At 47.7% G+C, this 19,125-nt stretch overlaps 2 protein-coding genes across 2 annotated transcripts in view; one reads left to right on the top strand and one right to left on the bottom strand.

Annotated features, from left to right (window-relative positions):
• Positions 1–142, bottom strand: part of mrpl13 (mitochondrial ribosomal protein L13) — a 10,275-nt gene extending 10,133 nt beyond the window's left edge. Inside the window, exon 1 of the mRNA XM_084444106.1 lies at positions 38–142. The gene's annotated coding sequence lies outside the window, so the exon portion shown is untranslated. The remainder of the gene's footprint in view (positions 1–37) is intronic.
• The window catches only part of mtbp (MDM2 binding protein), a gene marked incomplete at its 5' end in the record, with an annotated part of 19,346 nt that extends 221 nt beyond the window's left edge, over positions 1–19,125 (top strand). Inside the window, 19 exons of the mRNA XM_084444520.1 lie at positions 52–203; positions 406–464; positions 871–1,015; positions 1,999–2,113; positions 3,447–3,560; positions 5,878–5,972; positions 7,228–7,294; positions 7,537–7,654; positions 8,040–8,210; positions 10,008–10,121; positions 10,552–10,722; positions 11,873–11,981; positions 12,606–12,767; positions 13,616–13,711; positions 14,421–14,681; positions 17,464–17,716; positions 18,216–18,329; positions 18,513–18,578; positions 18,769–19,125. Coding sequence (XP_084300646.1) covers positions 52–203; positions 406–464; positions 871–1,015; positions 1,999–2,113; positions 3,447–3,560; positions 5,878–5,972; positions 7,228–7,294; positions 7,537–7,654; positions 8,040–8,210; positions 10,008–10,121; positions 10,552–10,722; positions 11,873–11,981; positions 12,606–12,767; positions 13,616–13,711; positions 14,421–14,681; positions 17,464–17,716; positions 18,216–18,329; positions 18,513–18,578; positions 18,769–18,807 — 2,421 coding nt within the window. The 3' untranslated portion in view covers positions 18,808–19,125. The remainder of the gene's footprint in view (positions 1–51; positions 204–405; positions 465–870; positions 1,016–1,998; positions 2,114–3,446; positions 3,561–5,877; positions 5,973–7,227; positions 7,295–7,536; positions 7,655–8,039; positions 8,211–10,007; positions 10,122–10,551; positions 10,723–11,872; positions 11,982–12,605; positions 12,768–13,615; positions 13,712–14,420; positions 14,682–17,463; positions 17,717–18,215; positions 18,330–18,512; positions 18,579–18,768) is intronic.

Here is a 19,125-nt window from a genome sequence, read left to right as displayed (position 1 = left end):
ATCAGCCCACCTGACCTAGTAGTGTCCTTGCACTCACCTTTTTGATTGTAGTACTGTAGCGTGGAGTGGGAGGAGTTGGGGGCGGGATCTCAGAAGAGTGACAGCGAGGATGAGAGCCCCTCTGCCCTGGAGGAGTGTCTTTGTGCCTTGAGAGACGACCAGGAGGGGCAGAATGACCAGACGCACACGCAGCCACTGACAGAGTGAGAGGCCGCTGCTATTGGCCAATTTCCATGTCATTCATTCTTTGTCATCTTCACAGCAGTCAGAAGTGTTAGGTGTCTCTCCTGGAGATCCATTCAGCCAGATTGCTATGATAACCAGGAAGTGTCTTGCCCTCCACCTTATATGTCTCCGATGCGGAAGTATGGGAGTGAAACATGACAGTGTTGTTTGTTCTACCAGGCTGTATGAGGAGGCAGCAGAAGGACTCCACCTGCTGTCAGACAAGCTTCCTCCTCCAGGTACACACAGCAGTCTGCACTCAGACCACATACAGACAACCACTGGAATACAGCCACACAGACACCACAGCAACTATATAGACACCATACTGAAATACAACCATATACAGACACCATACACACACCTGGACCATGCAGATACCACACACACACACACATACACACAAAAACAAGCATCCGAAAAACTTGAAAACGAGATGGGTTCATCTCAAGGGGTTATTCCTAATAAAATTTCAAACACTACACACCCATACAGACCGACGACCCTACAGAACCATGCAGACCATACGCGCAGACACCCATCCAGACACACGGCTATACAGAAATGCAACCGTTCTCTCTTCCCTAAAGATGTAAAGAGGTAAAGTGATATCAGACTGTTCCCGTGTCTCTCCCTCCTCCCCAGGTAAGGCTCTGCTGGACGTGGTAGTGCTGGGCGCGGACAGAGAAGCTCCGAACCTGAGGGACTTCCTTCCTGTGATGGGCTCCCTGAAACACATGCAGGCTTGGCATTCTGCCAAGATGACCGTAGTGACGCAGCACACTGCCGGGTAAGGACCCCCCTTCTAAGTCCAAATAGCCTTCTTCCCATGAGTTCTCTATGTCCCGTGTTTGTGGGTAAAAAGCAGTAGTTGACTCACTCCCAAAAATGTTGGCAGAAGTGCTGACTAACAACAATAGCTGTAAAATCAATAAAGAACATTGCACACTCTATATTGGCTATAATACATTTAAAACATTCTCATTAGATGTTTGGGAGCAAATCTAATGATCTTTTCTTCTTATAGATTTTCACACTTTATTTGTGTGTAACAAACACATTTCTGACAAGTATCACCCGTGTCTATCTATTCACACACACACACATTTCCTCTGTCTGTGTCTGTCCTCACTGTCTTATCTGAATCTAGCCTCACTGTCTATCCGAATCCTCAGTCTATCTGAATCAATCCTATCTGATCAATCCTCACTGTCTATCTGATCAATCCTCACTGTCTATCTGAACAATCCTCACTGTCTATCTGATCAATCCTCACTGTCTATCTGATCAATCCTCACTGTCTATCTGAATCAATCCTCACTGTATATCTGAATCAATCCTCACTGTCTATCTGATCAATCCTCACTGTCTATCTGATCAATCCTCACTGTCTATCTGAATCAATCCTCACTGTCTATCTGAATCAATCCTCACTGTCTATCTGAATCAATCCTCACTGTCTATCTGATCAATCCTCACTGTCTATCTGATCAATCCTCACTGTCTATCTGAATCAATCTTCACTGTCTATCTGAATCCTCATGGCCTATGTGAATCAATCTTCACTGTCTATCTGAATCCTCATGGCCTATGTGAATCAATCTTCACTGTCTATCTAATTCAATCCTCACTGTCTTTCCAAGTCCCTACTGTCTATATCTGAATGAATCCCCACTGTCTATCTGAATCAGTGTACTACTACTCGCCAGAACTCACAAGTGCATCTCCTTTCTAAAACAATGAACGCCCTGAATGAATGGACCCTTGCCTCAGGTGGCAGAAGGCAGCGTCCTCCCTGTCAGCCAGCATGGTGGACCCCGCTGGGATAGAGACCTGCATAGACGCCAGGGAGCTGTGGAGAGGAGGCCTCCTCATCAGAGAGAAGAAGGTAACGTCAGGGAACCAGGAGAACATCTTACAACCAGTATTCTCTCTCTCTCTCTCTCTCTCTCTCTCTCTCTCTCTCTGTCCCTCTCTCTGTCCCTCTCCGCCCCCCTCTCTCGGTGTAGTTGCTGGACTCTTCCACCAGGGGGTGCATGAGATGGCTAAATCTTAGAGTGAGACCTAGAGGAGATGTGACGTAATACTATTCCATTTACTGTAGTAAGGGGTTTGTGCGTGTTCGTGCGTGTGTGCGCGTTCGTGCGTGTTTGTGCGTGTTCGTGTGTGTGTGCGCGTTCATGCGTGTTTGTGCGTGTGTGCACGTTCGTGCGTGTGGGACCACTCTCTCTCAGGTGGTCAGACACTCTCCCAGGGTCTCCAGCCCCCCCCCCCCCCCCCCCCCTTTCCCTAGCTCAACTTAGGTCCAGCTGGGCACAGCGGGGCATGAGAACCAGCTGTCCGACCCCTCAACCCCCCTGTCTGAGAACACGCTATGCTGCCTGGAGGACTCATTAAGGGTGCCTGTAAGCCAGTTTCTATTGAGCTGACTTTGCTGCTGTAGTGTCCCAGTTTGGGCGGGCGGGTCGATGACCACCTGGGCTCCCTCCCACTCTGTCCTCCCTGTCCATGTCTCCCTCCTCTAGCTCAGCCACAGGGGGAAAAGGGTACCTAGTACCTGTGATGGAAAAAAAAAAGTTGAATAAAGACTAGGCCTAAACATGATCCTCCTACTTGTCTGTCTCTGTCTGTCTGTTGTCTGTCTCTGTCTGTCTGTTGTCTGTCTCTGTCTGTCTGTTGTATGTCTATCCATCTGTCTATCTTCCTGTCTGTGTCTCTGTCTATCCATCTGTCTATCTTCCTGTCCTGTCTCTCTCTCTGTCTATCCATCTGTCTATCTTCCTGTCCTGTCCTGTCTGTCTGTCTCTCTCTCTGTCTATCCATCTGTCTCTTCCTGTCCTGTCCTGTCTGTCTCTCTCTCTGTCTATCCATCTGTCTATCTTCCTGTCCTGTCTGTCTCTCTCTCTGTCTATCCATCTGTCTATCTTCCTGTCCTGTCTGTCTCTCTCTCTGTCTATCCATCTGTCTATCTTCCTGTCCTGTCTGTCTCTCTCTCTGTCTATCCATCTGTCTATCTTCCTGTCCTGTCTGTCTCTCTCTCTGTCTATCCATCTGTCTCTTCCTGTCCTGTCTGTCTCTCTCTCTGTCTATCCATCTGTCTCTTCCTGTCCTGTCTGTCTCTCTCTCTCTGTCTATCCATCTGTCTCTTCCTGTCCTGTCCTGTCTGTCTCTCTCTGTCTATCCATCTGTCTATCTTCCTGCGCTGTCTGTCTGTGTGTTAGTGTGCGTCAGAGCTGAGGTTCGAGGGCTTCTCTCTGAGGTCTCGGGACAGACAGACGTGGAGCAGCCTGGTGACCTCCCACCATGGAACCCAGGACCACAAGCTCCACCCAGAGGTGAGACCCTCCTATACCATCCCCCTACCTTCTCACAGTATTGTGTGCATGTGTGTGTGTATTTGTGTGTGTGTGTTAGAGAGAGGGAGTGGGTGGTTTTATATTGCTGCTTTTGGGTATTTTGTGATTTCCCCTTTTTTTTTCAATTAAAGATTATATTAAAAAGAAATCGGAATAAGAAGTTTGTGTACAACTAGATAAGATGTTAAAGGTAACCCAGTTTATAACTAGGCACAAAACGGCCTTGATTGAACTTCAGCCCTTAGAGGGAGAGGGAGATAGCGATGCCCTGGCCGCTGGCTAGGAAAGGGACAGTGTGAGATATTGTTATGAGTTTTCCACAATCGCTGAATTATGAATCACAAACACTCTCACAGGCAACTGCAACAGCAGCAGGTAACGCCTCGGATATATAAACTATATGACACCCCTGTGCTGTTTACCCCCAACGCACACACACACACACACACACACACACACACACACTCTCTGTGATTGACACCACCCGCGCTGATTAGTGTCGTTAGCTCCGTTAGGCTCACTGCTGTGTTTACGATCCTGATCATTGTTCTGGACACTGTAATTGTGGTCAGATATAATAATTGTGTGCCGCCGTGTCTGCGGTGTTTATGGGCTAGCCGCCATCTGCTCCCCCCTGCGTGTCTGCGCGCCCGGGCTGAAGGAGAGCGCTACTCGTTGTAGCGACGCGGCGTGCGTTTTGCCTGAGACGCCGTAATGCAAAGATAATGACTAGGACCTTTTCAGGAGGGGGCAACGTTACAGAAGAACACCCCTCTAGGGTATTTAAAACAGGTCTGAGTGGAACCTCACTGATGAAGCCCCGTGGTGTGCTGCTGAAAGAGTGGTGTGTGTGTGTGTGGTGTGTGTGTGGTGTGTGTGTGTGTGTGTGTGTGTGTGTGTGTGTGTGTGTGTGCGCGTGCGCGCGCAAGTGAATACTGAGAGGCCCTAGTCATCATCAGTGTGTGCGCACGCGTGCGTGTGTGTAGCATAGCATAGCGTTCCTCTCATCAACCTGTGATATTTGAACAGCAGCTCTCCACCCAGATCTCCACACCTGCCCACTAATGAACAAGGCTCCGAGCGGTCAGCAACACAAACTTTACTGGCATTACATCACAGAAGTGACAGGGATATAAATCCAGGCTGTAGGTATTGAGCTTGACAGGCGATGTGATTGCATCTGTGTGCTCATTTGAGAAAGGAAAGAATGAAAAGTGTGGGGTTGTCTTTGTAGTGTTGAAGCCTAGTTTAGTTTACCGGTTGGACAGAGAGAGAGAGAGAGAGAGAGGGAGAGATACCCCTAAGATACCCCCTCCCCACACACACACACACACACACACACACAGCTTTTGCATCAATGAATTTCAATCTGCTTGCCTTGCAGTGATCTGCGACGGCTTCCACTCCCTGGTTTTGGAAGTCGGGTTTGGGGCTTATCCTGACCCCAGGGAGAGGGGAAAATAGAGATGATTGGGTGGAAGCCATGCCAGCTACCTATTAACCCTCACCCGCCTCACACACACACACACACACCCTGTCAACACATCCTGCTAATACCTGATGCAGGGGCGGAACAAAGCTGACAGTGTTGGGAAATGGAGGGCTAATAAAAGTAGAAAACATGCAAACATCAGCCTTACTGTTTTTACTTGCTCTGCCTGTCACCGCACCTCAGCTGTTGACACGAGTATTCAGATTTTATGAGCGTCACAGTTCAGATGGGGACAGCCTGTTGTATAGATTGCAGCTACAGATCTTTATCAGTGAATTTGTCGCATGCCGCGGTGCGGTATTTATCGTTTTTTGTGTGTGAGTGACGCAGTAACCTCCAGGAGGCATCGTTGAGCACACCTGGAAAACTGCTGTGTGTGACGACTTAACCGATATTACCTGATCAACAGTTATGTCTAATATAATCACAATTACTTATCGGGAGTGAGACTGTCATCAGACTGTTTTCCAAAAATGCGGAAACCTAAAGACGTTGAAGGACAGAATGAGTCAATGAGTAGCCTACCTGGCACTGTTAACAGTGAGCTACACCAGCTTGTCAGTCTTGTGTTCACGGCACGAGAAGCCAGAATTAGGTGAAGTGTACTGTAACAGTAACTAGGTGAATTGTACTGTAACAGTGTTCTACTCCCCTTTGAGGGCGCCTCAACTCAGTACATTTCAAAAGGTAAACATCTGTATGTTTTGGTCGTATAGGCATGTTTGTTTTGTTACCTGCTGATCTTTGTCCTCTGCCTGCCTGCCTGTCTGCCCCCCCCTCTCCATGTGTCTCTCCCTCCTCCAGGCGTACCACTTCTACCAGCCGGTTCTGGACCTGGTCCAGCTGGTGACGGTGTCGGACCTGCCCAGCTTCCTGCGCTCCAGCACAGAGTTTGACCTGTATCCTCCTCTCCTCCTCTCCATTCTTCACCTCTCCACTCCTCTTTCTCCCCTTCCCTCTCCTCTCCTCTCCTCTCCTCTCCTCTCCTCTCCTCTCCTCTCCTCTCCTCTCCTCTCCTCTCCTCTCCTCTCCTCTCCTCTCCTCTCCTCTCCTCTCCTCTCCTCTCCTCTCCTCTCCTCTCCTCTCCTCTCCTCTCCTCTCCTCTCCTCTCTCTCTCTCCTCTCCTCCCTTCTCCCACCCTGTCCTCCTCTCCCCTCCCCTGACAGGAGTAGGCAAGTCTGGTGTTGTAGTAGAAATTGATACAAAGGCACTCAGGCCTGGGTTACACAAGCTTGTCATGGTTTTATTGAGACATTAGAAAGTGCCTTTATTTTAAATCATTTGGATGGATGGACAAAATGAGAGGTTATGGAATATGATCCAGGGTAGACCAACTTGAGGTGGAGGGGAAGCACGTTGAGTGGAAGTGCCTGGTCTAGCAGGCCCACATCAAAAGACTATTATCCTAATAGAATAATATAATAGCATCAACAGCATCAGCTGAATAACAAATTTGCTCTACTAGTTAATCACTAATGAATTGGATCACCTTAATTTGGAAATCTAGGCCTGAGAACAGGCTGACCATCCTTTTGGTTGAAAACAGGCAGCCCTAAATAAATGCATTCAAAAAGTTTATTTAGGAACACATTTTTTTCATAAATAACTGTAAGGGTCTGTTTACAACTGGCACGCGCATGCCCAGTGTTGTGAATGGTGCTGTCCTAAGCGTGTCCATGTGAACTCTAACTTCTGGAGACGCTGATAAAACGCTCATGTAGCCTGGAGATCGTTCTCATCTCGTTTTCGTTATCGTTCTTATCTCGACGTCGTGTAACCCGGGCCTCAATATCCTGTAGACTATTACTCATGAAGACAGAAAGACGGACAGACAGACAGACAGGCAGACAGATAGACAGGAAGACAGGCAGACAGACAGACAGACAGACCCAGACTGACAAACCCAGTCACTTATTTACCGAGCACACTCAACCTTGACCCAGCTGCTGGGGATGTTGAACTCTGTTGCAGGGTAATGATTGTCCAGGTTGTGTCCTTCAACGGAACATTATCAACAACAGGTCTGGTGTTGTCTGTCCTCTGCAGGTCTCTGTGGAAGTGTATGTGTCCAGTAGCTACACAGTGCATGTACCTTGTAGTGTGTGTTATAGTTGATTGTGTGTTACAATGGAAGTCCTTAACCCACCACACCAGGGGACTGTCTGGCAGGTCAGTCAAAGCTAAGCTCCTCCTGGACCAGCTCAGGCCACTGTGTGGAAAGGTAAAAACCCTGCTGTTATACTGTATGCCATAACAACTTCACCAGTAATAGTGTGAGTTAAGGTTATCAAGTGTAGTTTGTCCCCATACTATAATGTGTGTGTGTGTATTTGTTTGTTTGTTTGTGTGTGTGTGTGTGTGTGTGTGTATTGTTTGTGTGTCTCTGTGTGTGTGTGTGTGTGTGCGCATTGTTTGTTTGTGTGTGTGTGTGTGTGTGTGTGTGTGTGTCTCTCCCCCACCCAGGTGGGGGCACTGTTCTCCCTGTCCTGTGTGGTCAGCACCATGGTCCAGCCTCCAGCCAGCCAGCTCAGCTCTCAGAAGTGGAAGGAGTTTGTGGCCCGCCGGCCCAAGACTCTGCCTGGTAGGTGGTCTATTTGCCCAGCCTGCCTGGTCCAAGAACAGCTAACCTAGACCCCACTATTTTACCTTCATCATCTCCCTTTTTGGACCTTTGCACAATCCCCAATGACAACTCTTAGATGCCTCTTCCTAGACACTTCACTTCAGTAGATCTAAGAGGACTAGATAGAAATAAGTGAGATGGCAGCCACCTCAGCTTACCCTCTGCTGGGCTGTGTGGAATCCTGCTATCATATACTTACAGATCTACACAGGTGTCAATTGAGTAGGATGAAGGGTTTTATCTAGACCAGGCCAGGTTATTACTATTTGCTGTTGGACTAACCATGGAAATAATACAGTCTTGGGACTGTAACTCTAACTGTGTCCCCTCTGGCCTGCCGTAGTTCCTGATGTGGAGGTGAAGGGAGAGAGCGCCCGCTACTTCCTGTTGGTCCAGGGGTCAGAGGGTGGCGGCTGCACGGCCCGCATGATGCACTCAGCCAATCAAATCAACGGAGCTGCTGCCATGGCAACAGTCTACGGGCTGCTGAAAGAGAACTCCCTGTCGTCCTCAGGTAGGAGACTGACGGACCAGACCAGGTCCTCAGGTTTGAGACCAACTCACAAGGCCAGTCGTTTCCTTCCCAGAATTTCTTGTTAGCTTGTTAAAAAGCAAAGTCCTTGACTTCCTCTATGATCTATTCCTACTGAGTGAGAGCTCTCTCTCTCTCTCTCTCTCTCTCTCTCTCTCTCCTCCTCCTGTGCCTCTTGCTTGCTCCTCCTCAGTTGTTTACAGGGTTGTTGACGGTGTGAGTGGTGAGTTATGGAGGCCTCAGTCTGACCGGGTGAATGATTGACCTCAGCGGTCATCTATAGTCCTCTGTGTCTGTCTGTGAGCGCTTTTGGCCTGAGCTACAGCACCATGAAAGACTGGGGCTCGGACGCCTCCCTTTGTGGAGCTGATTAACTGGTCGTGGATCTTCTCCTCGTCTCCCCAGAGGAGGAAGGGAGAGACGAGGTGAATTAACGATGGAGAGAGGGAGGAGAGAGTGTGTGTGGGTCTATTTCCTATACCCTTATGTATATTCTTTACTCTAATCATCCTGTATATTCTCACTGCTGAAACGCCCAAATCCCCCCCTCCCTCCCTCCCTCCCTCCCTCCCCCGACCCTTGAGACCTTGACTGAATGTCTCTTTTCAGCTCCCCATTCCTTCAACACCAGTGTTTCCATTAAGTTCTTACACGTAAAAGGACCCCGGGCATCTTATTGAATTTTTGTCCAGAATATGTCGAGATTTCTGTCTCGTAGCACTGAAGGATAAAAAAAAGATATTCTTTCTGTAGCTGCATGTCCATGACTCAGCTCTTCACCTGGGTTGCTCAGATAAATCACAAAGCCCTGTACAGATAAGCATGCCTAATCCTGGAGAGGAAGGACACCGCACTCTCTCTCTCTCTCTCTCTCTCTCTCTCTCTCTCTCTCTCTGTCTGTCCTTCTGTCTGTCTGTCTGTCTCTATATCTCTGTCTGTCTCTCTCTTTCTCTCTCTCTCTCTCTCTCTCTCTCTCTCTCTCTCTCTCTCTCTCTCTCTCTCTCTCTCTCTCAGAATCAGAATTTGGTTTATTGCCATTGCAGTTTTTTAACATACTAGGAATTTGATTAATTGATTGGGGCGGCTGTAGCTCAGTTGGTAGAGTGGGTCGTTCAGTGATCGAAGGGTCAGTGGTTCGAATCCCAGCTCCGACTGTCCACATGTCGAAGTGTCCTTGAGCAAGACACCTAACCCCAAATTGCTCCCAATGAGCAGGTTCGCATGCATGGCAGCTACCGCCATTGGTGTGTGAATGTGTGTGTGAATGGGTGAATGAGAGGCCATTGTAAAGCGCTTTGAGTGCCTCTAAGGTGGAAAGATGAATTGACTCCTCATTCTAACAAAGAGCCAATGCTCTATAAGAAAAATATAAATAAATATACCCACCCCAGTCAGGATTGTAATCCGTGCCGGAGCGGGCGACCCCAGTATTGTACTCTACCACTGCGCCATATGGCAGTACGGTAGAAGACCTGAAGATGAAGTGAAGGTAAATGGGCAACAAGTTTTGTTTTCATTTGTTTATGCGCCCAGTGATTCGGAACCGCTCCAAAATGTAATGGGTTCTCTGATAGCCCATGCTACACTACAGTTTCGTGAAAATCGGTCTGGTACACACGCGACCAAAAACAACCTCTCGCCCTATGATGTTGTCGCTGGTGGAGGCAACATTAAAGCTCACTGAAATCTGATTGTTCAGCGACTGAAGTTTCTTGAGGATCAGAGGGCGGAAGTACAGTAGTGTCCGTTTCTGTAAACCCCTCTCCATCTCTCCCACAGGAAGTGAGGCCGGAGGCTGGCTCCGCACCCTGCCACGGCTCCAACCAGACCAGCTGCAGCACAGAGAGAGGAGGGTGATGAGGATGCAGACCCTGGTGCTGAAAGAATGTCTGCGTGAGTACACACCCCAACCGGACTGTCTCTCACACACACCCGCACACACACACACACACACCCACACACACACAGTCACTCAGACGGAGTCACCTCTGTAGATGGTCATTCACGGTAGTCCACTATAAATGAACACTGTAGTCCACTATAAATATAATGAAATACCCACAATTCACAGCAACTTCTAGTGAACAGAGGATGCACCCTGCAATTTCTCATTCGCTACACTACATTGGGAATAGTGAATGAATGAACACAGCTTAGGAGTGCAACATAAGGAAGATAAGATATAACTTTAGTGATTCCCAGGAGGGGAAATTTGGGCATTAAGTGAGTGCTTTTACGACCGACCAGGTAGATTCACAGGGAAAAGGGAGGAATAAGAAGACAGATCGAACTGCGTTGTTGTATTCTTCGTCTGTCTGCTCAGGTCGCCGGGTGGACGCAGAGACGCCGGCGGTGCCCGTCAACAACCTGAAGGCCCTTCTGAACCTGGCCAGGGAGCAGTATCTGCAGATACACCAGCCCATTGCTGCCCCCTGTCTGCTGGAGGACCAGGAGAACACAGCGACCAAGACCACCACAGCCACCAAGACCTCAGGTAGCTAGCTACACCACCCGCCTAGTCTCAACGCCAGACCCATGACAGTTCTTTCGCTGATGCACTATGCTAGCCATGCTAACTACGCTACTGCTTGCTGCAGATCTCTCTATGGGTCTGGGACACTTAATGCAAAGATCTGGTGTTCAGATCGAAGTGGCACAGACTTTATTATATACAGGGTGCCCACATGTGCTGAAAATCCTTGAAAATGCTTGAATTTCAATGTGGCGTTTTCAAGGTTTGAAAAGTAATTGAATTTTGTATAAAGTACTGGAAACTCCTTGAAACTGTGATTAGGCTACTTTCATAATAAATCACCATCTGACAGAATTTGTGTTTTAGAATGAGTCAGAGAGAGACTTTTTTCGTCCTAATTGCTTTCACACAAAATGAAGACGAGTCCTCTCGAGCATCGTATGTGCGTGTCGTCGTACAGTACATCTGTGTTAATGTGATGAAGAAGTGAAGTGATAATTTGGAGTAAATATTTTATTATGAATATTCCAGCGTTAGGTGCTGGGAAAACTTGAAACTGCACCTGGACAATGATTGAAAAGTGCTTGAATTTCGCTCCCAAAAGGTGTAAGAACCCTGAATGTGGAGCGCAGCGATTCAACGTAATATTTGAGTCTGGAGAGAGACTACTATACCATCGGCCCGGTACCCATCTCAGTTGCAGTCAGTCACGCTGTACTCTATACCCCCGCACCCCTGAACTCATAGAGCAGGTCTATCAGTCACGCTGTACTCTATACCCCCGCACCCCTGAACTCATAGAGCAGGTCTATTAGTCACGCTGTACTCTATACCCCCGCACCCCTGAACTCATAGAGCAGGTCTATCAGTCACGCTGTACTCTATACCCCCGCACCCCTGAACTCATAGAGCAGGTCTATCAGTCACGCTGTACTCTATACCCCCGCACCCCTGAACTCATAGAGCAGGTCTATCAGTCACGCTGTACTCTATACCCCTGCACCCCTGAACTCATAGAGCAGGTCTATCAGTCACGCTGTACTCTATACCCCCGCACCCCTGAACTCATAGAGCAGGTCTATCAGTCACGCTGTACTCTATACCCCTGCACCCCTGAACTCACTAAGCACGGGTTCTTAGCTATAGCCTGGCTTCACGCTCTTACAACCAGACATCTATGTCGATGCAGAGGCGAGGCAGCTGCCCAAAACTGCTGACTGGCCCGAAAGGAGTGTGCTGCAGAACGTGGAGAACGTCCAGAGATGTCGTCAGAAGAGGAGGTAAACCACACCTGTCCCCCTTGCACTTCCTGGTTCTCATGGTCACATGACCGCACTAGGGCTGGGTTTAAAAAATCGATTCTGAATCGATTCTGAATCAAATGATTCAGAATCGATTCATGAATCCCAAAATCGATCTTTTATTTAATGAATGAATGAATACATGAAGGAATGAATAGTTCATTAATTCATCCAATGATTCATTCATTCATTCATTTTTGGAAATCAGTATCGATACCCAGCCCTAGTATTTATGTGTTGCATAACTTGGCAGTCATGTAATTAAGGTTACAGCAAAAAAAAAAAGTTAGTTTTTAGTAACACTAACTGAATCGATATCGAATCGAATCGTGATAATCGATTCTGAACCTTGTGAATCGGAATCTAATCGATTCTTGAAATTCGACTCGATACCCAGCCCGAGACCGCACATAGCTATTACACAAACAGCTCTTCGTCAGAAGGAGAAGGGTGTGTCACTGTATAAACTAAGATTGCATTTCGGCTATCAAACCATACAACTCAAATACTTTTACAACTCAAATACGTTTGTGTGTGTGTGTGTGTGTGCGTGTGTGTGTGCGTGTGTGCGTGCGTGTGTGTGTGTGTGTGTGCGCGCGCCAGGTTTGGTCTGCTGTCAGGCCCAGGCTCGTCGGACAGTCTGCTGGGTCCTAAAGACGGCCCCAGGGTGGCCTCTGCCCAGCTGGACGCCAAGGAGCTGCTCCGCCACTTCACCCCTGATGGCCTGCCCAGCGGGGAGCTGCAGCCCCTCCTCATCCACCGGGGGTTAGTACACACACTACCGTTCCTAGTATATACACACACTTCCTATGTAGTATATACACACTTCCATAGAGGGATACACACACTACCTACAGCACCTTGTGATTTCCAGTGTCGAGGGTTAGGGTTAACCCTAACCTTAACCCTACTTTATGGTCCATTCATTACACATTACGATAAAGCAGGGTCTCCGTTCTCCACAGGGAACCGTTCAGTGAGGATGTCTCAGACGCTCAGACATGCAGTCATTTGGATCCATTGGGCTCGTTAACTTTTCTCAGAGACACGTTAGGATTATTTTTTAATAGGATATTGCAGCTGAGAGCTACAGAATATCTGTGTGTTTTTGTGTGTTGATTGGAAGGCAGATAAGGCTGACTTTTTCAATCTATATTCAAATTTCTTTATCTGTCGGCAGCTGTCAACTGTGAGCTAGTGTGACTTTTAAGAGGGGAATAATTCTTGAAAGAGGGCTTGCAACTCAAGGATAACGCTCGCAAAGCTTTATTTTCAACAGAAGAGTTGATATTCTGTACCACTAATCCGATCTAATGTTAAGTTAACGACCACACTGGATTCAGATGACTGCATGTCTGAGCATCTGAGACATCCTCTTTCAAGAATTGAACGCCTGTTTTCTACATTTTGGCTCAGCACCAAATCCGGATGTGCTAAAAACCTTCTACAAACTTTTAAAAGTATAAGAGGGGAGACAGAGTTGTGGAAAGAATGCACAAAGGGTCTGGTTTAGTAGTTAAATTGTGTGTGTGTGTGTGTGTGTGTGTGTGTGTGTGCGTGCGCGCGCATGTGTGTGTGTGTGTGTGTGCGGATGTGCGCGTGTGTTTCTCCAGGGGGAATGCCTTCCAGCTGTCTCCAGACCTGACCCCCAGGAAGGTGACCCAGCTGCCCTTCAGCAAGGCAGCCAGCTCCCACTACCATGGCATAGAGTAGGTCTATCACCCCCTACCACCTCATAGAGCAGGTCTATCACCCCCTACCACCTCATAGAGTAGGTCTATCACCCCCTACCACCTCATAGAGCAGGTCTATCTCCCCCTACCACCTCATAGAGCAGGTCTATCACCCCCTACCACCTCATAGAGTAGGTCTATCTCCCCCTACCATCTCATAGAGCAGGTCTATCTCCCCCTACCACCTCATAGAGCAGGTCTATCTCCCCCTACCACCTCATAGAGCAGGTCTATCACCCCCTACCACCTCATAGAGTAGGTCTATCTCCCCCTACCATCTCATAGAGCAGGTCTATCTCCCCCTACCACCTCATAGAGCAGGTCTATCTCCCCCTACCACCTCATAGAGCAGGTCTATCTCCCCCTACCATCTCATAGAGTAAGTCTATCACCCCCTACCACCTCATAGAGCAGGTCTATCTCCCCCTACCACCTCATAGAGCAGGTCTATCTCCCCCTACCACCTCATAGAGGAGGTCTGCTTAACCTACCGGCCCAGAATGACCTGCAACAGCAGACCCTCTTCTCTGGCCAGCTGATATCTAACTTGTGTCATGTTTCTCACGTGTATTCGTGTCTTGTTGTCATCGTCTTTTTGAGTTGAGACTGAGTAGTCCACTTGTGTTTTGTCAGTGATGTACATTTTTTGTTACTCCACACGTATTTCTCGTCTGATCTTGGTCAGATTCTGTCTGGACGATCAGAGGGCCCTGGAGCGCGACCGCGGCTTCGTCAAGCTGCAGTCGCGTTTGATTCGCTACGAGACCCAGACCACCTGCTCCAAGGAGCCCTGCCCCCTCCCCTTTGCCCTCAGCCCCGCCCCCTCGCCCGCCGTGCTGTCGGAACCGGGGAGCGTGCCAGACGGAGAGGCGCTGCAGAACGCTGACGTGTCGCGCCTCAAACGGCGTTCCTGGGATACGGACGCCGCGGGACACCCCCGCAAGAGGTGAGGGCGACACTTGACAGCCTGTAACGTACACCAGGCCTAGATATACTATGTAATAGACATGTACTGTACATGGTATCATACTGTATAATGCGTACGGATACAGTACCTAATACATACATCTAGTACATAGTATCACACTTAGAGACTTCAGCTCATTCAAAACTCTGCAGCCCGACTATTAACAAAAATCCAGGGGAGAGAGCACATTAGTCCACACATTAGAGAGAGAGCACATTAGTCCAGCCTGCTCTGCATTGGTTTCCAGTAACATTTAAAAGTTGATTTTAAAGCTACATGAGATATCTTGGCACTTTGGCGGCCCCTCTGGTCGTGATAAAATCGGCACTGCGTTTTAAGAACCACACTTCCCACAATTCCCCACTCACTCGCTGTAATGATGGGAAAAAGATATGATAACAAATGTGCATGGAGCAGACTGGATTGGTAGCTACTTCAGTTGACTTTCTGAAGGATGGCTTCAATGCAGGTAAATACCGGTCTTCTTTCTTTTATGTGCATGTAGATAAATTTGCGGGGCGAAGTGTTTGTTGTCTTCCTGATATTGTGACACGCAAAACGCGTCACTTCCTCTTCCACCACAAGATTTCCCGCCAGTGTACTAGCCAGTACACCTATATTCTAAAATAATAAATTCACAGGGTCTCATGCAGTCTCATGTCACAAAAACGATTTTTGGGGTCTTGCTAAGGCCAATTCATTAACTAATAGCAAGTAAAGGTGAATATTGAACTATAAAAAAAAGTTAGCATTGAGCTTTAAGGTCCTCTTCCTTATATACAAAGCCCTTAATGGGTGAGGACCAAGCTACATTGCTAACTCCTTTGTCAGTCAACTACGTGCCTTCAAGAACACTGCGATCATTCACTGCTGGTTTACTAGAAGTTCCCAGCAACAGTCAGAAGAAGATTGGGAGTGCAGCTTTTGTCAGTTATGGCCCAAAGCTATGGAACACAATACCTATACAGATGCCAGGGAAGCCTACTCGCTAAATAGTTGTAAAAGAAAGCTAAAAACGTATCTCTTCACTTTAGCTTTTAACTAGCTTTTGCACTTTAACACCTTTTGCACTTGTGGGCTACTGCATTTCTTTCTTTAAAAAAAAAAAATATATACAGTATCTCCAGTACTATATAAGATTATTTAAAATATATCCATGTGAGAGCCATCAGTCAAGCGCAGTAGCATGTTTTTACCATGTATCTAATGACCTGGTGGTTGTCTGACTCAGCAGGATGTGGCCTTGTCAAAATGTTTGTTCTAGTACTGTAGCTATATTTGGTGTGTCACACACTCCGCTGCACTCACATGTGGTTTGACCTGCTGCCAGTTTCTCTCCTGGCCCCCCAGCTTATCAGCCAGCCTCTGTCAGTAGAGCCAGAGTTTCAAATGCCTGCGCCTCCTCTGATAGAAGACGAGGGCTCCGTCTGAAACCTCAAGCAATGATTCATCATTCCTTCCTCTCACTCCTTCCTCTCATTCCATTCCGCTCCCTCTGTCAGGGCTGGGAATTGCGACCATTTTGCTTGCATATGCTCCTGAAACTTAATCTGTGTGACCTCGAAGTATAATTGGGAGCATTTGTGCGAGTGCAAATAATTGTTCTGGTCAGCACATTCGCTAGTTGGTACACTCAGTATGTGCCTTGTGAGCTGACAGTGACCATTAAACCTAAACAATCAAACATGAGCTGGACGTTCTTACCTTTCATGCTGATTTTAAATTGTTAATATTAGCCTTCAACCACTCCCTTTTGCGACACTACACTGTCAGGTGACACAGAGAGCTGACACGTTAATTAATGTTACCTGAAGACAAAGGTTCATGATCAATTTATTAACATTATCGAACTACAGTTGCTAAATCCTGTGTCCTCAGCACAGTATGAGAGGGGGTTCTCCACATAGAATTGCTTTGTCAGACACCAAGACACAGTTGAAGTTCTGATTGGAACCAGTGAAGAGGGTCCTCCCGTCCACTGAGACTTTCGTTGCCTTGCTGTCTGAAGAGATAAGAGATGGATGGAAGAGAAACAGATTTTTAAAAACGTTTTTAAAGCTACTTTCATGTTTTTAAAGCTACTTTCACAGTTTTATGTTACTTGTATCAGTGTCAGTTAATCAGTAAAAAAATTACATTGTTGATGCTCCTTACATTTTGGTGGGTGCTCATACATTTTTGCTGGTGCAAAACGTTTTGTGCACTGTGCACCAGTGCTACCAAGTGAAAAAGTTAATTTTGAGCCCAAGCTTCTCTACACGGCTTTCACCCATCATGTCTGGTCAGTGATTTCCCCTGGGAAGGGAAGGATGTTTGCATTTTAGACAATCCAAACAGAAAAGAGCCCAACTCACTGACTTGAGATCTCAGACGCGGTCATCGGTGTTGAACAGGGTTCAGCTGAACAGGTGTTGACTCTAGGAGCTCGTCATGGGCTAAGAGAGATCCAAAATAAACAAAGAAACAAAACAAACGTGTTCCTGGTTCTGCGACGTAAGTCATGTTTATCTAGCTGCAGCACAGCTGGCCAGGGAGTGGAACGCGCACAGCAGAACATTTGGCTGATAAGAGTAGACAGAATCTAATCACAAATAACAATAAGCTATTGCTTAAAAACATACACACACACACACACACACGTAAGCCCACATATAGACTCTCTTCTCTTTCTCACATACATACACACACACACACTCACACACAGAAGTTGGCGTCTGTGCGTTGTGTAACCTGTGTGTGTGCATGTGCTCCCTCCCTGCAGGCTGGCCAAGTCAGACAGCTGTGAGTCTCTGGGCTCTCAGGGCAGCGGCAGCAGCGGTACCCACCCTGCCATGAGGGCGCTGAGGCAGCAGCCAATCAGGTCACAGTCCTCCTCCTCCTCCTCCACCCTGAGACGGAGCGCCGGCCAGGAGCCCTCCGTTGGCCCCCCAGTGCCCCGCCAGGACCAGCACGCCCCCAAGGGAAGAGCAGAGGACAAGGCCAGCAAGGAGTCACGCTCACAGAAGCACATCAGGGTAACACCCCCCCCCCACACACACACACACACACACATACATACACACACACACACACACACACACAAACCCTACCTAGGAGTGAACGTCACTCTGATGTGAACGCTACGGAGTCCACCTAAGTTCGTTCACATTCTTCTAAATTAATCGGTAGACTACATGTTGAAATCACCTGATATGACGGACGTTGCCGTTAACTCAGTGCTGGTAACAGGCAGGCCTACGTGTTCATGAGAACCGTCCAGCTAGTTGTTCTCTACGAGGAATGTGAAGGACATTATGACACTAGGAGGTCTGTTTCTCCTCCCCCACTCCACACGCACACACACACACACACACTTTCCACAGTGTTACTATGCAAACAGGCCTCCCGACAGAATTAGACAACAGAAACAAAACTGTGGTTGACTCAGAACAGAAGTCAGGAACAGTCCCCGGCTGAGACCGTGTGGGGACGCTTTGTTCCGACTGTCTCATCTCTGCATTTTTAATCCCCTAGATGCTGAAAGAGGTGGTGGGGAGGACACTGAAACACCACAGGATCTCCGCCGAGCACGAGCACTTCCACGCCTGCAGCCAGAGGCTGTTTGAAATCTCCAAGTTTTACCTGAAGGTGTGTTGAACGTACCCCATGCTGGGTGGTACTACTGCATAAACAGAGACATCCCACCCCAGCCAACAAGCACATTCCGTCCACGCACACGCGCGCGCACACACACACACACACTGCACATCTCTCTCACTCACGGGTACTGCAGAGTTCTGCACGGGTCTCACGTCCTGCCTACTCTTTCAGGATCTGAAAACCTCCCGGGGTCTCCATGAGGAGATGAAGAAAGCTGCCAGCAGCAACGCCAAACAGGTGCCAGCACTTCACCTCACAGAGTACTCTCCTCTAGGAAAACAAAGTTCACAGCACCACTCAATGCATGGATGAATGAGCACTGGGAGAACTTGTCCATCTGTAATCAATACGAATGTTTTCTGGTATTATTGCAGGTGATTGACTGCTCTAATCTCTAATCAATGAGAATTTCCTTGTATTAATGCAGGTGATTGACTGGGTTCTGGAGAGGGCCTCTAAGAAGTGAGAAGAGAAAAGGAAACAATCTGGTTTTCAACTACTGTAGTTTCAAAGTCATGCGGCAACGTCTGGTCGCCATGGAAGCGTCAATCAAGTCTGTCCGGATGTGAAACTCAACTGATCTGCATTTCTTTTAAAGCTCCTTCTTTTATTTGTCTTTTACGAGGGTCAGTGACACTAAGCAACAAGTAGCCTTTGTAATTTTAAGAAAATTACGTTTTATTATTATCAATTCGCTTTTGATTGTTTTAAAAGAAGACATTGAGATGTCATTTGAAATGTATGACCATTTTAGAATTCATTTGACTGTTTATGTCTTTTATCT

This window comes from Borostomias antarcticus, assembly GCF_949987555.1.
Source record: "Borostomias antarcticus genome assembly, chromosome: 10".
Lineage (NCBI taxonomy): Eukaryota > Metazoa > Chordata > Actinopteri > Stomiiformes > Stomiidae > Borostomias > Borostomias antarcticus.
This window is presented reverse-complemented; position numbering and strand designations above follow the sequence as displayed.